This window comes from Vulpes vulpes, chromosome 2, assembly GCF_048418805.1.
Source record: "Vulpes vulpes isolate BD-2025 chromosome 2, VulVul3, whole genome shotgun sequence".
NCBI classification, from domain to species: domain Eukaryota; kingdom Metazoa; phylum Chordata; class Mammalia; order Carnivora; family Canidae; genus Vulpes; species Vulpes vulpes.
Window position 1 is genome coordinate 144,885,573 of NC_132781.1, and position 19,466 is coordinate 144,905,038.

Consider the following 19,466-nt stretch of genomic DNA (forward strand, 5'->3'; position numbering starts at 1 on the left):
AAAAACTCTCCTGCTCCTTATTGTCATCAAACAATCATAAAGAAACAATCTCGATGAAATATTATGACGTCTGAGATTTGCTTCAAACTATTCAGTGCTGAGAGGGGAGAGGAGAAGGGGAAAGAGACGAAATAAAACAGACTATGATTTGATCACTGATAACCGTGGAAGCTGGGTGAGTGACTCCTCTTCTGCATATGTTAAAATAACAACCTGGATTGGTTCTTTCTTTTACATATTTGTGATTATACCTTCGTAAGTAATCCAATTAAAGGTTTTGATTCCAAAGGCCTCCTGCACCAGCCCTTGGACAGTGGGAAAGACCAGAGCCTTCCATTACATTTGTATTCTGGGCACATACCAGCATGATGTCCAGTACCCTACTGGCACTTAAACATTGGCTGACTGACCCGCATGTTAATCAATCCGATCTACTCAGCTATGCTAACAGACTTTAAAAAGCAAGCTTTTGTTATGAGAAAATGCTGCATTTTATAAGCACCAATGTTCTATTTTTAAATAATATGAAGGAAAGTAAATGCTTGAACAGTTAATGATCAGTACTTTTTGCCCATGCCACCTCATCTTGCAGTTCTCACCTTCTCCCTGGAAAGCAAGGCTGAAGAGGGGGCGGAAATCAAAAGTGCCACTCTCCCCCTCCCCACAAGGGATTTCAGATACTTCAGAGTTCCCGAACAGCCCAACTGCATTCTCCAGTTCCACCGATGGGAAATCGGCACAAACACTGTACACATCAATTAATTGGGACAATCCGTGCCATGCCACCGCCACAGGGCCTCCAAGCCCTAATCCGTCACATCCTGCCTTTCCCCAGGGGGGGAACCACGTCTGTCCCAGATCTGTAACTTACCCTTCCCGTAACAACTGCAGAGAAAATATTGCTAGGGTTCTTCAGAAATACCCCTTTGGGAGGATAAGACTCACAGCTCTGCCTTTGCCTACCTTGTCTTACTGATTTTCAATTCTACTCAGACTACAGAACAAGGACTAAATTTGGAGTTCAAACATGCCTGCCCGCACCAAAAGGGGTGCTACAATTCCAAAGCAACTTTGACTTGCAAGCAACTCAAGGATGAGGCAGCCTCTTCATCTTTACATGCACCCCCCAGACTCAACATGATGCTATGCACCTAAGGGCTATCTATCCACGGAGGCTTGGAAAACACTTCTAACTACAACATTTTGATTTCATTAAAATACCACCAATTCATGCTTTACAAGACTTTGTGAATCCAGAAAAGTAGGATACCGTTATGTCTATTTTCAGGTATATTCCATTTAAAGAATTCTTATATTGGGCATAAACTTGTCAAAACTCTGATCGAAGACAGCTGTCAGGCTCAGTTCACCGTATGTGGGTCTGGAGAGAACCTGGAACCGCAGAAGGCCTGAGAGGAAAGGACCAGTACTCCTCCAGGTCAGACTCCGTCATCTCTCTTCCAAAAGATGTCAGCAACCTAACCCATCTCTCTGCCACTAGACCACCTAATGACAGTAACCTGCTTTCACCACACTGTTCCTATACCATCCTTCAAGGCAGCTAGTTGTTCTGTCCACAAAGCCTTCTCTGACAATCTTTCCTTCTCCTCTCCCATCAGGGCTATCCAGCCAGCGTGCTTCTCTATGCAAACCACTCCCTCAGAAATCTGTGCACAGCCCTACCCTGCTCTTAGCAAAAGCATTGTAACATGTCCTAATTATGTGTCTGTCCTCCTAAGACAGATAAGGTCCCTGAAGACAAGAAAAATGTCTTAATCATCTTCTCGTGTCAGCATTCAGCACGGTGCCTGGCACGCAGCAGGAACACAGAAAATGTGCATCTGAATGAATAGAGCCAAGTCGCTGTCCTCCTGTCTTCCCAACTGCTTGCGCTCCTCCTTGGGGGGAACATTTTCCCAAAGTATGGCTCCATCTCTGCTGACCTGCTCTGCTGAAATGTTCCCTTCCCTGCACCTGAGCTTGCTCTTTTACACCAACACGAGTGTGTCAGTGACCCCTATAACCACCAATTCTCACAAGCACCCAACCTTCTCTGCTCAGCAGTAGTGGGCTAATGAGGGCTGAGCTTGCTATTTTGATAAGGATAAACATTAACATAAAAGGGACAAGAATGCAAAATAAAAACTCCTTCAGTATGAAGACAATCTGGTGGAGAGTGTGTAAATGAAGAGGGGGAGACATAGGAGTTAGGAAGATGACTGAATGCTTCTCAAGTGTCACAAAAGTACTGGTCTCTCCCCTCTTGGAAATCTTCTGTGGAAAAGTCTCATTTTAGACAAGAGATGTTTGCTCCCCCTTTGGGAATAGATTTCTAACATTGCAAAGAGAGCCAATGGGGAAACATGATGGATTTTTACTGAAATTCACTTTATAATTAACTGTACTGTGACAATGTTCTACAAAGCTTAGGATACTTATTGGAAGAAAATAGCTATATTAATCAAGGCTTGCAAGCATCAATCTGACTTACTGGAAGCAAATCTGAAATGAAGGTTTTCCTTCTGACTTTTCTTTTGTGCGGAATCTCTTCCATTTCATCATCTTCCATCAAAGCGTCATGGTTGGCTCTCCCTAGTATGTCCTCTGTCTCTGCAGCGGCTTCTAACCTCTGCTTTTCGGCCTCCTGCATTCGGATTACTATCTCACCAGCATCCAAGTCCAGAACTTCAGACAAGATCTTCAGTATGGCATTTATGATTTCTGCCTGACTCTTGGATGGAATAATGTCCTTTAGGTTCCAAATTGTGCCTGAGGGGAAAATGCACATAAGCACAAAGGACTTGCCTGTGAAAGCTTGTATTAAATACAGTTTCTGCAAGATTGGTTCTTTTAAGCTCAGGTGTAATTTCAAAAAAAGAAATCTCAAACCCTCTGCCTGTGTTCAATTTTTATTAAATGTCAAAAAGGAAGAAATAAAGAAAAAGAGAAAGAAAGCAAGCAAGCTTTGCACAGAGGCAGCTCCCTTTATTACAGTCCTGCATAATCACCTCTCTTCCTTGACACACAATGCCTCTCGTACACACCGCACAGCAACAGACAGAGAGAATACTGATCAACTTTCACATGAAATGACAAATGAAGTTGCCTCATTCTTTCATTTTTTTTTTATTTTTATTTTTTTCATTCTTTCATTTTAACCTGAGCTGCCCTCTAGGCAGTTTCTTATATTCCAAGAGAGGAATGAAATGCACTAAATTTCCAAGGTCTCATGGACAAACCAAAGAGTAGGTTCTTGGTTTTTTGCTAATGTATCAAAAGAGAACAGAAGCTACTATTAAGTAAATAGATGATAACAACAACAACAAAAAAGCCACTGTAAAATAAAAATATATCCTGGATATGAACTCAAAAGAATTGAAAGCAGGGACTCAAACAGATATGTGTACACCCATAATCACAGCAGCATTACTCAATAGCCACTGACCCAAGTTCCCATCTGCTAATGAATGGTTAAATAAAATGTGACACATACATATAGTGGAATATTATTCAGCCCTTAAAAAGGAAGGAAATTCTGACCACCCTACAACGTGGATGGACAACTCTGAGGACATTATACAAAATGAATTAGAGTTGGTAGAGCATACAACTCCTGATCTTAAGGTTGTGAGTTTGAGTCCCACGTTGGGTGTAGAGCTTACTTGAAAACAAAACAAAACAAAAAAGTTTAAAAATAATAAAACAACTGAAATTAGCCAGTTACAAAAAGAAAAACACTATATAATTCTACTCATATGAAGCACCTAAAATAGTCAAATTCATAGAGACAGAAAGTAGGGGTGTAAGGAAGGGAAAATGGAGAATTATTCAACGTGTGCAGAGTTCCACTTCTGCAAGATGAAGAGTCCTGGAGATTGGTTGCACAACAACATGAATGTACTTAACATCACCGTATGCTCAAAAATGGCCAAGATGGTAAAGTCTATGGTACATGTATTTCACTACTTTAAAAATCAACAGCACTCAAGACCTTACCTCTGCAAGGGCAAGAGGAAGATATATACATAAAAAATATAAATTACCCACTACTCAACAGATCAACAGGTTATTTCTTATCTTTACATCTAGGAGATATAAATCCCAAGAGAGAGGGATGCCTGGGTGGCTCAGCAATTGAGCATCTGCCTTCAGCTCAGGGTGTGATCCTAGAGTTCCAGGATCAAGTCCCACATTGGGCTCCCTGCATGGAGCCTGCTTCTCCTCCTATGTCTCTGCCTCTCTCTCTGGGTGTCTCACATGAATAAATAAATAAAATCTTAAAAAAAAAAAAAAAGTGAGTGGTCATGTCTTAGATGCCCAGAATCCATTTCTGAACTCACTGGTTCAGAAGAGAGGATCTTGGGATCCCTGGGTGGCGCAGCGGTTTGGCGCCTGCCTTTGGCCCAGGGCGCGATCCTGGAGACCCGGGATCGAGTCCCACGTCGGGCTCCCGGTGCATGGAGCCTGCTTCTCCCTCTGCCTGTGTCTCTGCCTCTCTTTCTCTCTGTGTGACTATCATAAATAAATAAAATTTAAAAAAAAAAAAAAAAAAAAAAAAAAAAAAAAAAAAAGAAGAGAGGATCTTGAGAATAGCACTTCTTTATCTGTTGACAGTAACTTGTTAAATTGAAGAGAAACCTATTCTAGAAGGCTCCACAACTATGCATAACCTCTTTTTTTTTACGATTTTATTATTTATTCATGAGAGACACAGAGAGAGAGAGAAAGAGGCAGAGACACAGGCAGAGGGAGAAGCAGGCTCCATGAAGGGAGCCTGACGCAGGACTGGATCCCAGGTCTTCAGGATCAGGCCCTCGGCTGAAGGCAGTGCTAAACCGCTGAGCCATCAGGGCTGCCCAGCATTACCTCTTGAATTAAGGATCTCCACATAAATATTACAACTTTCAGTACAGATATAAGCACAGAAGGTCCTGATGTGGTGAAAATGAATGAATGATTGAATTTTGGAATCCATCTCTACCCATTACAAATTACTAAAAAAGCACACTATTGCCTATAGCTAAATTTTACCTGCCACCAATGTCTTTAATAGAATGTAGTCCATGGAAGTGACAGGAGAAAGCATTGCTGATTCCAGTACATGCAATGCTGGGGCACTGAAAGATTTCAGCAGCTCTGGGTTATCTTCAGTCACTGTCTGCAAACAATATGCTATAAAGATAAAAATTAAGACACAAATGAATTCTGCTAGGATAATTTACAACAATTTAACTCATCAGAAAACATTTGCAACTTTTTAAAAATTTTGTATTTAAATTCAATTTAGTTAAAATATACTGTATTATTAGTTTCAGTGGTAGAATTCAGTGATTCATCAGCTGCATATAGTATTCAACCCAGGGCTCATTCCACCACGTGCCCTCCTTAATGCCCATCACCCAATTACCTCATCCTCCACACCCACTGTCCCTCCAGCAACTCTCAGTTTGTTCCCTACAGTAAATAGTCTTTAATGGTTTGCCTCCCTCTCTGTTTTTATCTTATTTTCTTTCCCTTCCTCTATGTTCATCTGTTTTGTTTCTTAAATTCCACTTATGAATAAGATCATATAGTACCTGTCTTTCTCTGACTGACTTATTTCACTTAGCATGATACCCTCTAGTTCCAACTAAACATTTGTATGTTTATAACTTCTTCAGACACAGGTGGCTTTTGTAAAATAGGTATGTTTTACTTAAAGGACGGTACATGCAAATGTGGCTTCTCAGACTATCAGTGTAATGAAAGATTTTTTTCTTTTAATTTCTAATTCTTTACAGAATTATTCTTTTACAAAATCAATTTAAAAGGCTCTTAGATGTTGTGACAATGTGGAATTATTAATGAACATTTATAAAGGTTTCTCCTCAATTTCTGTATGTATCAGGGACTAGTAACAAAGAGTCTGGGGGCCAAAGGCCAGCACAGGGACAACACTTAGCAGGCTTGGGGACATTCTGGCTTCCTTTAAATTCAGTATGATCTTAAAAGTTAGGGCTATTTCTGGTGAAGCAGTATTCCTTTAAGAAAAAGAAGTATTTTACATAAAACTATGAGTAAATTAAGAGATGGCTATGATCTCTTCAGTGCTTAGCTCCTTCCTTGCATTAATACAAGACCATGGATTACACTTTGCAGATCAGAAATAATTAACTGAAAGTATCAAAACAACTGGGATTGCCTTACAACTTTGACAGAAAAATCTCTAAAGCACAAAAGAGGAACCAAGCCCAAATGTGTTTTTCTTAGTGTATTCCAAACAAATCCATTTCTTTCCAGTCTCAAAATTTCACAGCTGATCCATGCCCATCCAAATTAGTCAAAATACATGCTACTGCTGTGATCTAGTTTAGTTCCCCAAATGCATTTGTATACAAATCCACATACACGCATATATCCAAATGTAATTTTTTTCATTAAGAGACTGATTAAATTCACTTTAGCAAAAAGCCAAGAGAAACTATGGTTGCTACCATAAAGACAAGACCTAAGAAAGCCATGTTAATATATATGACAGAATCTCAGAAGTTCACTTTACTGTATGTAAACCTTGATTTTCAACACAAAGTAATTTGACACTTGTTTAAAAACTCATGAATCAAAAAAATAAAATAAAATAATAAAAAATAAAAACTCATGAATCTAGCTAAATGCAGAAAGAAAACATTATACAATGCAAAATTACTTTAATCCTTTTTTTATTAGAGAAAAATTTTAAATAAATCTACAAGACTAAAGATACAAAAACAGAAGTGAAGTTTTTCTTTTAAAAGCTATTAACTGGGATGCCTGTGTGGCTCAGCAGTTAAGCATCTGCCTTTGGCTCAGGGCGTGATCCCAGAGTCTCGGGATCAGAGTGCCACATCCAGCTTCCTGCATGGAGCCTGTTCTCCCTCTACCTATGTCTCTGCCTCTGTCTTTCATGAATGAATAAATAAAATCTTTAAATAAAAAATAAAAGCTATTAACTAACTTTTGTGAATGTCCTTAATTGTAAAGAAAAACCATCTTCTGAGATTAAAAGCCACCTACCAATTTCCTAGTTCCACTGTTTTTAAAATCCATTTATTCATAAATCGCCCTTTTGCCAAAGATTTCATTTTGAGAAACTGATTTTTTAATTTTTCCCAGTAGTATTCATTCCACTGTTTTTTTCTCCTGTTCCCTTAAAAGTATATATTAGAGTCAAGAGAAGCATCAGTAAAGGGAATACACTTAGTCCATGCCAGGAGAAATGCATAATTAAATAAAAGGACAGCTGGATGCCTGGCCATTATAATGGGAAGAAACGAAATGTTTTTCATCAATGATTTCTCCAATCTCCCCAGAGTTCTGTTGAGCCACACAGCCTCCAGTCTGTCTCTCCAAATGGACAAGGGTTCCCCACTATGGCTCCCTATGCTCCATACCACACAGAGAAAACGTGAGGGAGTCAAGGCAGCTGAAGCTGCCAGGCTCTACTTTCCCTCTCCCATAGAAGGGAAGCAGGCAAAAAAAAAAAAAAAAAAAAAAAGAAGGGAAGCAGGCCTATGTGAAATTTCAATCACTTATGTTCCTCTCAAAAAAAAAAAAAAAAAAAAAAAAAAAGCACAGGTTACCCGTTTTCTGCTGGGAGTATGAGACAGTGGTACAAGACATTTAAATAAGTTTAGATTCCAATTAACTTTGGCTCAGAGGCCAGGTGGTTGTGGGTTACTGTTTCTCAGTAAATGGGAGATGAAAGCTTCAAGAATTAATAAAGCCTTCTAAGGATGGTAATATACTAGAAACCGCACCTGCTCACATAATTACCTTCCTCCCTTTCAGAGTGAAGAGCAGGAAAATTATATAAGTATTAATCACAGATTTTAAAAGATTCAGAACAAACAGAACTCAGTTACACATTTACATATGAGGGGAAAAAAATCACTTCTGTAGAATAAACACGCTGTGTTGGAATAAAAATTTTTGAATAAGGCCACACATACTTAATAAATCATCACTTTTTCTTCACTTACCTACTGAAATAGCCAGGTCAACATTGGTGGAAAACCTACTTAAATACTTTAATACAATCTCCAAACACCCTTCTTTGTTGAATATAGATACTGCTCTACTACTGCATTCACTAAATTGAAGGGGGAAAAAAAAGTTTTACTATTCACATTTGAACATTAAGAAATCAACCACAGAAATTCATGAAAAGATAAATTAGGCTTTATAAAAGAACCCAAGAATTGGAGTCAAACACCCGCCATTTTTATAGATGAAGAAACTAATGCCCACTCAAATTCACTGCACATAAACAAAACTGGCTTTCTATTTCTATTTCTATCACAGAACATTTTAGCCAATCCCTTACCTGCAATGTCAGTTTCCTTTACGAGGCTGGAGCCAGGAGACATCTTAGAAATCATTTACTTCTATTCCTCACCCTATACATAAGGACATCCAGGCCCCAAAAGGTGAAGTGATCTATCCAAAGATCGCACATTTTGTTAGTGGTGGTTCCTAAAGTCTAGCCTACTGTTCCTTCTACCACGTAACAGTAAGTTAAAGCGAGGATAAAAGACCTCTATAGTTATCATACAAAAAGCACAAATTTAAAAGAAAATAAAACTAATTTTATACATTCCTTCTAGACTGTTATTATAATTTCAGTAAGCATGACTTGCAGTCTGCAAAAGAGAAATTACTATAATACATTTGAAATTACACTGTCTTTTAACAAAAAAGAATTAATGTTAAGAATGTTATTAATATAAAAAAAGAATGTTATTAATAAACATACATACCAAATATAGGGTAAAAAGAGCTGATCTTAATAATCTGATCCATGTTTCCAGAGGAGAATATTTCTCATAATCACATTTACATGATACACTAAAAGAGCTGACCAGATTATTAAACAGAATTGACTAAATTATAAAATTCAATTCGGTTATCTAAAGTATTTTCTGCCTGTCTGTCTACCTATTTGGTTACTACAACACTATGAGCCTACCCTCAAGATGCCCACAGGAAATTCAGGTATAGTCAGGAAGATAAGGCATTCATGCGTTAAGGTACCTGCAGATATATTCATATGCATGATATATACAATTTAAAATATGAAGTATAAAACAAAAATGTGAAGAGTTAGGACAACTGGAAATGATATAGACAGGGCTCATAGGCATTCAGGAAAGTGAGTATGGAGAGTACTTTTACAGGCTCTTTTCAAAAAAATTTTTTTGATTTTTTTAAATTTCTAAGTCCAACAATTAAATAAGTTAAAGTCATCTGGTGCACAGAAAAATGTGCCCACCAGTTCGCTCAAATGTCACCTTCTCAAATCTGATCTCTCCACTTCTTCTAATGGAATGCATGCACTAGTTTGAAATGATACCACAGGCAAGTTCAGACGGCTATGCGGGCAGTTTTTCAGGATCCAACTTAGTCCTGCATTCTAAGATATACCTGTGTTTTTTATGTCAGAAGTTATCATCACTGCTGATTGGAAAATAAGGAAATTGGTAGAATCCTGCTAGAAAAGTGGGACATAAAATTGAGTAGAAACAAGTAAATCCAGGTACTGTTTCTAGCATTTCCATTCCTAACAGCAAGCCCACTCAGCCCACCACCACCACCATCATCAAGAGCATGGCCTCCTTCCTACAGGGGCCAAGGGAGCTCTTCCTAGGCATCTACTTCCCTGTCAAACAGTCAATGCCAGGGTAGAGGAGTAAAGCACCAGCCAAGGGCTGTGGCCCCCGTCTCATTCATCTCATAGGCCAAAGCAGCTACCACTCAAAGGCCTGACCAGCTTTAAGACAGTGACTGCTTAAGGTTATGCAGGTAGTGGGGGAGAGCCGGGGTGCAGCAGGTGATAATGACCACGATTCCTCTTATTTCTGTCAGCAGCAATGATTGGAAAGAAGAGTTCTAAAGCAAAGAAAGATGTAATGATGCGCTTAGGAGGGAGGGGTGATCTTAGGTCACTTGAGACTACCTCCTACCAAGCATTAACATCAGGGTACGGGGGGCCCACCAAGGAGAACAGAGGCTGCAGTTTAACAGAAAAAGCAGTAACCTGAGTGGTGCTGTAGCAAGAGGCTATTTCTTACCATATATTCCACAGCACGTTCATGGCCTCATTGGCTATGTTCTCAATAGAATTTCTGTTCTGATCTTTTTTTTCCTGTGGAGACATCTCATTTGAATCCAGGCCAGCACTACACTGTAACCAAATATCATGATTAGCACCCTAGTTCAAAAGAATAATTAAACAAAAAGGCTAATGATAGTGAAGAATCACAAAAACTAAACATCAGCAATTATAGTAGTTAACGAGCTCATCAAATTCTCATAAGCAGTACACTTCCCACAATCCTGCTCTTTTCTGGCAAGAAATACAGCTGAAGTTCACAAGTCACTATACAAACTGGATACAAACCATTTAACATTTTAAAATTTAAAATTGATATAATGTATTTCATCTAACGCAATAAAGATAATAAATCAGACACAGAAAGGTGACATGCACTACTGTCTCTACAGTGCCTTCTATGTGGAAGACACTACTCTAAGCACTTTAAGTAACTTAATCCTGACAACACACCTGTGAAGCAGATGAACTATTATTCCCAATCGTCCACTACAAATAGGAAACTGAGGTACAGACAGATTGCTGAAGCAGTAGCTTAGCAAACTCAAAGCTGGGATTCTGATCCAGGGATTCTGGCTCCAAAGTTGGTGGCTGGTACCACTGCGGTACTGGCCCTCGATCACAAGCCACAGTCCCCGCTAAAGTAGGGCTTCTCAATCTCAGCATTGCTGACACTTCGGGCGATTCTTTGTTGTGGGGGTTGACATGTGCATTGTAGGATGTATAGCAGCATCCTTGGCCCCTACCCACCTCATGTCAGTACCAACACCTACCCTCATATCAAAAATGTCTCCAGACATTGTCAAATGTCCCCTGTGGGGCAAATCACCACCAGTTCAGAACCAATGCTCTAAACAGAATAAGATTGATGCCTTTCATCAAAAGTGGATATTCTTTATGAAGATTTAAGTAAAAAAAAAAAAATTTTTTTTAAAGATTTTATTTATGGGACACCTGGGTGGCTCGGCAATTGAGTGTCTGCCTTCAGCTCACGGTGTGATCCTGGGGTTGAGTCCCATATCGGGCTCCCTGCATTGAGCCTGTTTCTCTCTCTGCCTATGTTTCTGCCTCTCTCTCTCTGTGTCTCTCATGAATAAATAAAATCCTTAAAAAAAAAAAAAAAGAATCGGACACTTAACCGACTGAGGTGCCCCAAGAGAGAACTTAATCCCTAAACTACATCATGCAATAAGGTTGGGATGATACTAAATTTCAAAATTTAATGTAATCTTCATGGCAAATTATGCCTCAGGTTTCTCATCTGTAAAACAGGAATACCACCTTTCAAATAAGACTGCTGCAAGGATTGAATAATTGGGCAGGCCTGGTGGCACAGCGGTTTAGCGCCACCTGCAGCCTAGAGTGTGATCCTGGAGACCCTGGATTGAGTCCCACATTGGGCTCCCTGCATGGTGCCTGCTTCTCCCTCTGCCTGTGTCTCTGCCTCTCTCTCTGTGTGTGTCTCTATGAATAAATAAATTAAAAAATCTTTAAAAAAAAAAGAATTGTTATTAAAAAAAAAGGATTGAATAATACATAAAACACCACCTGACACAAAAATAAGCAATCCATAAAGACTAATTATTTTCATTTATAAAATTTAAGGTCTAGGGACGGCCTGGGTGGCTCAGAGGTTTAAGTGTCTATCTTTGGCTCAGGGCGTGATCCTGGAGTCCTGGGATCAAGTCCCGCATCCAGCTCTCTGCATAGAGCCTGCTTCTCCCTCTGCCTGTGTCTCTGCCTCTGTCTCTGTGTGTCTCTCATGAATAGATAAAAATCTTTAAAAAAATAAATAAAATTTAAGGTCTAAAGGAATTAGTCTATAGTATTAGGAAGGTCTTTTCCAATTAGCATATAAATATAGGAAAAACAAAATAAGATTGATATTAATGATGAGAAATCAGTGTTTCTAGGAAAAGAAATCAAATTCCCATAGAAATGTTTGGAGGAAGACAAAATAACTAATACCAAAGCCCTAAAAAACAAAATAAAAATAAAATAAAATAAAATAAAAAACTTTAAGTGTGGGGGCGCCTGGGTGGCTCAGTTAAGCATCTGCCTTCAGCTTAGGTCATGTTTCCAGATTCCTGGGATTGAGCCCCACCTTGGGCTCCTTGCTCAGTGGGGAGCCTGCTTCTCCCTCTCCCTCTGTAGCTCTCTCTGCTTGTGCGCTGTCAAATAAATATATAAAATATTTTTAAAGAAATCTAAGTGTGTATACAAAAAGCTACAGTTAAAAACTACCACGAAGATGCTCTAAAAACCACATACCTCTTTCAGCAGTGCAACCAGAGGAGTCATGATATCCTTAGTCACCATGTCATCACAAACTTCAAAACCTCCACAAGCACTGAGATTTCTACACAAAGAATTTAAAATATGTTTTTCTCAGAGCACATGTCACAAAACACTTTAAGCTCTCAAATTAATTTCTACCTGTACTTAAGGTTTTCCAGATGAAAACTGCTTATTATTTCTGTAAGATGCTGCAGAACCAATCCACAGATTTCTATCTGTTCTGATCCTTTCTCTACATTAACAACTTAATTTTGAAGTCTGAGATAATACACCGGTATGTGGCTACAGGGGCAATAGAGGGGAGAAGACGATTCCTAGTTAATTCAAACAAATCACATCATCTTATACGATGGGATCTTTTCTTGGGATCAAGACTTCAAGGGCAGCAAGGGTAAGGCTGAATGACAGGCCCCCAAGCAACCGTGGATTAACTGAATTTTAACTGGGAAGACACTGCTTGCTTGCCTTCTGAGTGCACAGCACTGTGCCAGGCATTGAAGATATGGAAATGAATCAGCTGTCCCCACAACCTTCCAGGAGTTCTCAGCATGTCTAAGATTCAGGGAGAGGATAGGGCTTCCTACATGCAGTTTCCTCCAGCATGTGGCTAATCCCCATCCCTCCTTTATGGTTTTCTCCCCTGAATCCCCAGTTATATCCTCTTATAGCACCCTCCATAATTATCATTGGCTGTAATTATACACTTGTGTGATTAATTTGGTTAATGCCAGTCTTCCTCAATACTGTAAGATCCACTAAGGACAGATATTGTGTCTGTCTTGCTTACAAACGCATGCCCACAGCCTAGCCCATTGCCTGGAGGACATAGTAGGTACACAAAATATACTTGCTAAATCAGTGAATGAAACATAATGTAACAGAGCTGCAAGAACTGCAAATATTAACTTCTACTCTTACCCCCTCTACAGTCCATTCTCTGCACAGCCACCAGAGTAGCCTTTTCAAAAGGTAAATTAGATCAGGCCACTCCTGCTCAAAATAGGCCCTTTAGCGCTACCACCAAGTCCCTGTCCATCTCTACAACCCCATGTCCTGTGATACCCACGTCTACTCTGTGCAGCCACACTAATCTTTCTGTGCTTTCACCATGCCAAGCCCTCTGCCGCCTCACTTCTCTGCTGTGCCCGCTGCCGGGAATGCTTTCTCCCTGGATTTTCTTGTCTGGCTCCGATGCATCAGGTCAAGTGTCATCTACAGATCAGAATTTAAAGTAAACTTCCCACCTCCGGCTCATCATCCTCTTGGTATTCTCCATTGCACTTCCTACTATCTACTATTACCTGTTTTACCAGTTTCCTAGTCTCCTGTCTCATCAACATGGGTTCTCTGAAGGCAGGGATCTCGGCGCCCTGCTCCAACCCCCTGCACCTGGGACGCCTGCCACGTACACCGGGAGAGCTCACGGAACCTCGGGACTCTGGAGGGTTCCTGGAGAGAGCCTAAAGTAGGTGAGGCTCTGCGGGGGGGATCTGTTGGCCAGATGGCTGCTGCAGCTAAAGCAGCCAACCGGACAGATGGAATGCGTGTGGCTCGGGCGGCGTGGGCTGCTCTGGAGTCTGCAGCCTGAGTTCAAATCCCCGCTCTGCAAATAGGAGACCCTGGGCAGTTGTGGGCGTGCGGAGCTGCCGCAGGCAAGGGAACTGCGTGGCACCCGCCGGGCGCTGGCTGGCCACCGCGACTCCCCCCACCGCCACCCCCCGCCCCGCTCCGCTCACCTCAGCGCGCCGGCCGCCGTCTCCCTCACCGCCAGGCTGGGGTCCAGCAGCAGCGGCCCCAGGCGGCGCACCGCGTCCCGCCGCGCCAAGCCGGGCCACGCCGGCCGCTGCTGTACCAGCCGGGCCAGCCCCGCGCAGGCGCACTCGCGGACCTCGGCGCTCGGATGCTGGAGCTGCAGGAGGGGAGCAAGTCAGAGGCGGCGCAGAGCGCAGGCGCGGAGGCCGCGGCAGGGGGCGCCGCGCGACCCCGGGGCTCATCGCGAGACCCGCCCCTCGCGGCCCCCGCCTCACCTTCTCTAGCAGCTCCGCCGCGTGCCCGTCGTCCTCGTCTCCCCCGGTCCCGTTCGCCTCCGCTGCCGCTTCGGCCTGACAGTCGCCCGTAGGGGAGAACTGAGGTCGCTTGAAGCGCTTCGTCCGGCTCTTGCCCATGGCGATGTGCGTTACGGGGGAAAGATCGAGAGCAGAGGGCAACAGCAGGACGCCGCTGAATGGGGGGGGGGGGGGGGGCAGGGTCCTGCTAGCGCAGCGGTCGCGGCGCCACTGCTCAGCCCGCCCGGCTGACGGCCCGAGCCCACATGGGGACGCAGTGCGCAGGCGCGCCGCGTGTGGGCGGGGCGGAGGGGCAGGCGCGGGGAGTGCGCAGGCGTGATGCGACTGGGCGGGGCCAGGCCTGGACGAGGGGGCGGGGCCAGACATGGACAAGGGGCGGGGTCCTGTGTTTATAACCTGGGAAGGAAGAGGCAGGAATTTAATGGGACTCCCGCCGGCTGGTGGCATTTGCTGTTGCTGAGCCTTGCGGAACCTTTATTTCCATAATAATCAAATGCGATTGAGGATACCTAACTTGCAAGGTTATTGTGAGGCTTAACTAATCCCGTGTAAAGCACATAAAACCAAACCTGACATACTTAGTTTGTAGGTGCTCAAAATTATTTAACCACGATTATTTTGCAGGCCTAGTACAGCTCCTTGTCACAGTCAAAAATCCAGCTAATGTTTTTGAATGAATGTACATTTTTTTTTTTTAAGATTTGTTTATTTGGGGTGGGGAGATGAGAGGGAGAGAGTCTCAAGCGGACTCTGCCCTGACCACAGGGGGCTCAGTCTCACTACCTGAGATCAGGTCCCAACCGAAACCAAGAGTGGGGTGGCCTAACCCACTGCACCACCCGAGTGCCCCAATGTAAATCAGTGTTTGATAAGACGGACTCCCTTAACAAGGTCATCTTCCTGCCTTGGTTTTCCTCATTTGTAAAAACGGGAACACCAATAATACATACCTAATGGAGTTGGTCTAAGGATTAAATGTGTGTGTTTAGGTATTAAGAACATTCACAGCCCCACAATAAGTATTACATAAATGTTTGGTTGAAACTTTTAACAACAAAATGATTCTTTGGGATGCCTGGGTGGCTCAGCGGTTGAGCATCTGCCTTTGGCTCAGGGCATGATCCTGGAGTTCTGGGATCAAGTCCCGCATGGGGCTCCCTGCATGGAGCCTGCTTCTCCCTCTGCCTGTGTCTCTGCCTCTCTCTCTCTCTCTCTCTCTGTCTCTCATGAGTAAACAAATGAAATCTTAAAAAAAAAAAAAAAAAGATTCTTTGACAAATATTTACTGAGCACCATGCACAGTGCTGGGCAATGGAATAAGGCAATAACCGAGACATATTTGGTCCCTGTCTTTAGGGGGTTTACAGTTTAGAGAGAGATGTGTTAAATATATAATTATATGAATAATTAGTTATAATTGAATAATTATAGTATAGTACAGAAACAAGTTATTGTACAGGAGGATCTTCTGTAGTCTTTTTAAGATTATTTATTTGGGAGAGAGAGAGAGAGAATAGCTAGTGAGAGAGAACACCGGTGGTGGGGCCAAGGGAGAGGGAGAAGCAGGCTCCTCTCTGAGTAGGGAGCCCTACTCAGAGCTCAGTCCCAGGGCCCTGAGATCATGACCTGAGTTGAAGTCACATGCTTAATGGACTGAGCCACTCAGGCACGGGTTCTGTAGTCTTTACAATTAAACATGTACATATTGAGATATTGAGCACCTCCCAAAGCTCAGAGCTTTCAGGTCAATATAGTATGGGAGAAGAGTTCTCCCCAGTGGCAACCCTCCCCTCAAGGAGTGTACTGTATAGTAAGGGAAATAAAATTACCATAGCATATTGTGGAAAATAGTCACAGAGGTGTAGCTAAGCTTGTATAAAATTTCTGCCCTATCAAAGGCCACTTTAAGGGGCACCTGGGTGGCTCAGTTGGTGAAGCATCGCCTTCAGCTCAGGTCATGATCTCAGGGTCCTAGGATAAAGCCCCACATCAGGATCCCTACTCAGCGGGGAATCTGCTCCTCCCTCTCCCTTTGTCCCATTGCCCCGCTACCCGCTTGCGTGAGTGTGCTAATAAATAAATAAAATCTTAAAAAAAAAAAAGACCACTTTAAGTACAAGGAAAATTTGGAGCTCCAAGTGTATATTGGTAGATTTTACTTCCTGCATCTCTCCATTTGGTCATTTTTGTCCTGCCATCTCCCCAGTCCAAGCTATTGTTTTCTCTTGTCTTGACTACAGGGGCTTCAGTTCTCTCTTTTTCTACCCTGCTTATCCATAGAATACCTAGAGTGATTCTTTCCATCTTTCTCATAATCACTCCCTTGATTAAAACCTTTCAGTGGTTTCCCTTTCTTTTAAAATAAAGATCAAGGGGATCCCTGGGTGGCTCAGCGGTTTAGTGCCTGCCTTTGGCCCAGGGCACGATCCTGGAGTCCCATGTTGGGCTCCCTGCATGGAGCCTGCTTCTCCCTCCTCCTGTGTCTCTGCCTCTCTCTCTCTCTCTCTATGTCTATCATAAATAAATAAATAAATCTATAAATAAATAAATAAATAAATAAATAAATAAATATCAAAATCTTACCAGGTAGCAGGTTGAAGTAGCGAGGCCAGATTCCAGCTTCATCTTACATAACCTCCTGGGCTCTGCCCCTTAGCCACCCTCCATAGGGCCGATATGTCTTCAGCCGAAGGACCCTGAAAAGGCCCAGTCCCCATCTCAGTCCTGGTGAATTGCAAGTGTCACTTCTTCATAGGTATCTCCTCTGATTTCGAAGTCGGAGACAGGTCTCCCCTGATACTGCGCTTATTTTGTTCCTCCTTCAAAGCACAGCTCAAAATTACAGTTACAATTTAAATTTATTTTTTAAAAATATTTTATTTATTTGAGAGAGAGAAAGCACTAAGAAGAAGGGGGTGTGGGAGGCAGAGGGAGAGGGACCCCAGGATTAAGATCCAGGCCAAAAGTAGACACTCAACCAACTGAGCCACCCAGATTCATTTATTTGAGCACAGAGCCTGACATGGTGCTCAATCTCATGACCCTGAGATCATGACCTGAGCCAAAACTAAGCATCAGATGCTCAACTGACTGTACCACCCAGGCACCTCTTAAATTTGTGTATAATACTCAGACACACACACACACACACACACACACACACCAAACCCTGTGAGGACAAGAGTTGTCCTTTACACAAATCACTGTATTCCCAACACTGGCCCAACAAGGCTTGCCTGGCATAGTATAGGCATGCAATTTCTTGAATAAATAGTGACCACATAATCAGGAAAGAGTAGGGCATGCCATCAAGACAGAACAGGAGATTAAAATATATATATATTCCTGCTGTTTCTCTCACTGTGGGGATGAACAAGAAAAAAATGGTCCAAAATCTTAGCTAGGGAGGACTTTGTGATCTGTTTTCATTAGTTACTCTTTCCTGGGAGAAATGAGCATTTCTGTTAAAATGAATGATAAACTTTATTTAATGAGCTCAAGATCCCTTCTGGGAACCACAGAGATAGCAGTTTTAGGAGGAGCCCGGTGACCTTTAACTAGTCTAATAATCCATAACCAACTGCTTTTTAAAAATCCAGTCAAGCAATGATTTTCCAACCATCCCTTTTTCCTACAAATTATCTTTTGTCAAGAGGGAATTTTTGAATTAGACTGAGTAAAGCCTCTTCCCTTGAGACAATAAAAATGCTTATAATCAATTATTGGTCACACACGTCTTAAATAGGAGCTAGCTGTTCTCCCAGATTCCTGTTTCGCCCCCTTCATATTATTGTGATGTTCCTGAAGAAAACATTCTGATCTCTATTTCTCAAAAATCTTTCACAGTCTCAGATAGGGACATGACTGAGCCATGTAGACTCAGATTCAGACTTTTACAGAGCATACCCCATGCTGCCACAGTACCCTGGCACATGCTTCCAACAAATCATTTCTGTCCAGGAGCTCCTTAGGTATCCCAGAAACTCCCTTGCACTTTCCCTTAGCTGGGGCTGGGGAACTGTATGGCTAGCACACCCTGTCATTAATCATCTCAGTTTTCCTGGTACATAGTCTCAGATATGTTTTTTTTTTAATTTATTTATTTATGATAGTCACACACACACACAGAGAGAGAGAGAGAGAGAGAGAGGCAGAGACACAGGCAGAGGGAGAAGCAGGCTCCGTGCACCGGGAGCCTGATGTGGGATTCGATCCCGGGTCTCCAGGATCGCACCCTGGACCAAAGGCAGGCGCTAAACCGCTGCGCCACCCAGGGATCCCAGTCTCAGATATGTTTATAGTTCTTCTGAATTTTAGGAATTCATGGTGGGATAGGAGATGTACACTACAAAGATGGCTGTACCACAGGTCCTCTCCTACTATCGTCATCCTCCCTCCTGTCCCAGTACTCTACGTGTTCTTTGAGCGCCCTGTATCTGTTAGGATTGTCTATGAAATATCATCCAAAATATGCATGTGTGTTCCCCTCACTAGGTTTTAAGCTCCATGGAGGTTAGGGGCCACTACCAGTCTCTGTTACTACCTGTGTTTGGGACTCAGCTGATAGAAGTCCCTGAGATATCCACTCTCTCCACGTGGTTACTGCCCTCTGCCTCAGCTGGCCCTGCATAAAGCAACTCAGTAGTCATCTACAGGAATGTCGCTGCTGGCAAAGCCATCTGTAGATAATCAGACTTGGGCCTCTAGCTCTAGATCCACCTCTAGCGGACCATATAATTAAGGGAAGGTTGCTTCTTTTCCCTAGACCTCAGTTTCTCCATTTACAAAGATGCTTTACGGGTCCTCGAAATATCAGAGGGCTGTAAACTACACAGATTATTTCAAGAAAGGCCTTCTGGAAGGAAAACTGAATGTTGAGTGCCTCCAGAGCAGGTGTCAGAGCCTGGGAGAGGCACGTTTGCTGTGACCTCCCATTTGGTCCTCAAGATTTTCCCAAGCTCTGTATAGGGTAACTG

General features: G+C 42.4%; 1 protein-coding gene across 3 annotated transcripts in view; it reads right to left on the reverse strand.

Moving 5' to 3' along the window:
- Positions 1 to 14,738, reverse strand: part of HEATR3 (HEAT repeat containing 3) — a 69,685-nt gene extending 54,947 nt beyond the window's left edge. For 2 of the 3 annotated variants that reach the window (XR_012000067.1, XM_026011726.2), the window contains exons 1-7: positions 14,452 to 14,737; positions 14,161 to 14,333; positions 12,398 to 12,485; positions 10,086 to 10,198; positions 7,998 to 8,107; positions 5,032 to 5,172; positions 2,492 to 2,769 (exon numbers count right to left, since the gene is read on the reverse strand). Coding sequence is in view for 2 of the 3 variants with exons in the window: in XM_026011726.2 (XP_025867511.2) it covers positions 2,492 to 2,769; positions 5,032 to 5,172; positions 7,998 to 8,107; positions 10,086 to 10,198; positions 12,398 to 12,485; positions 14,161 to 14,333; positions 14,452 to 14,589 (1,041 nt within the window). In the remaining variant the exon portion in view is untranslated. Of the gene's footprint in view, positions 1 to 2,491; positions 2,770 to 5,031; positions 5,173 to 7,997; positions 8,108 to 10,085; positions 10,199 to 12,397; positions 12,486 to 14,160; positions 14,334 to 14,451 lie in introns of all 3 variants that reach the window. The other variant, XM_026011725.2, reaches the window with a different exon arrangement.
- Between the last annotated feature and the right edge of the window lie 4,728 nt (positions 14,739 to 19,466).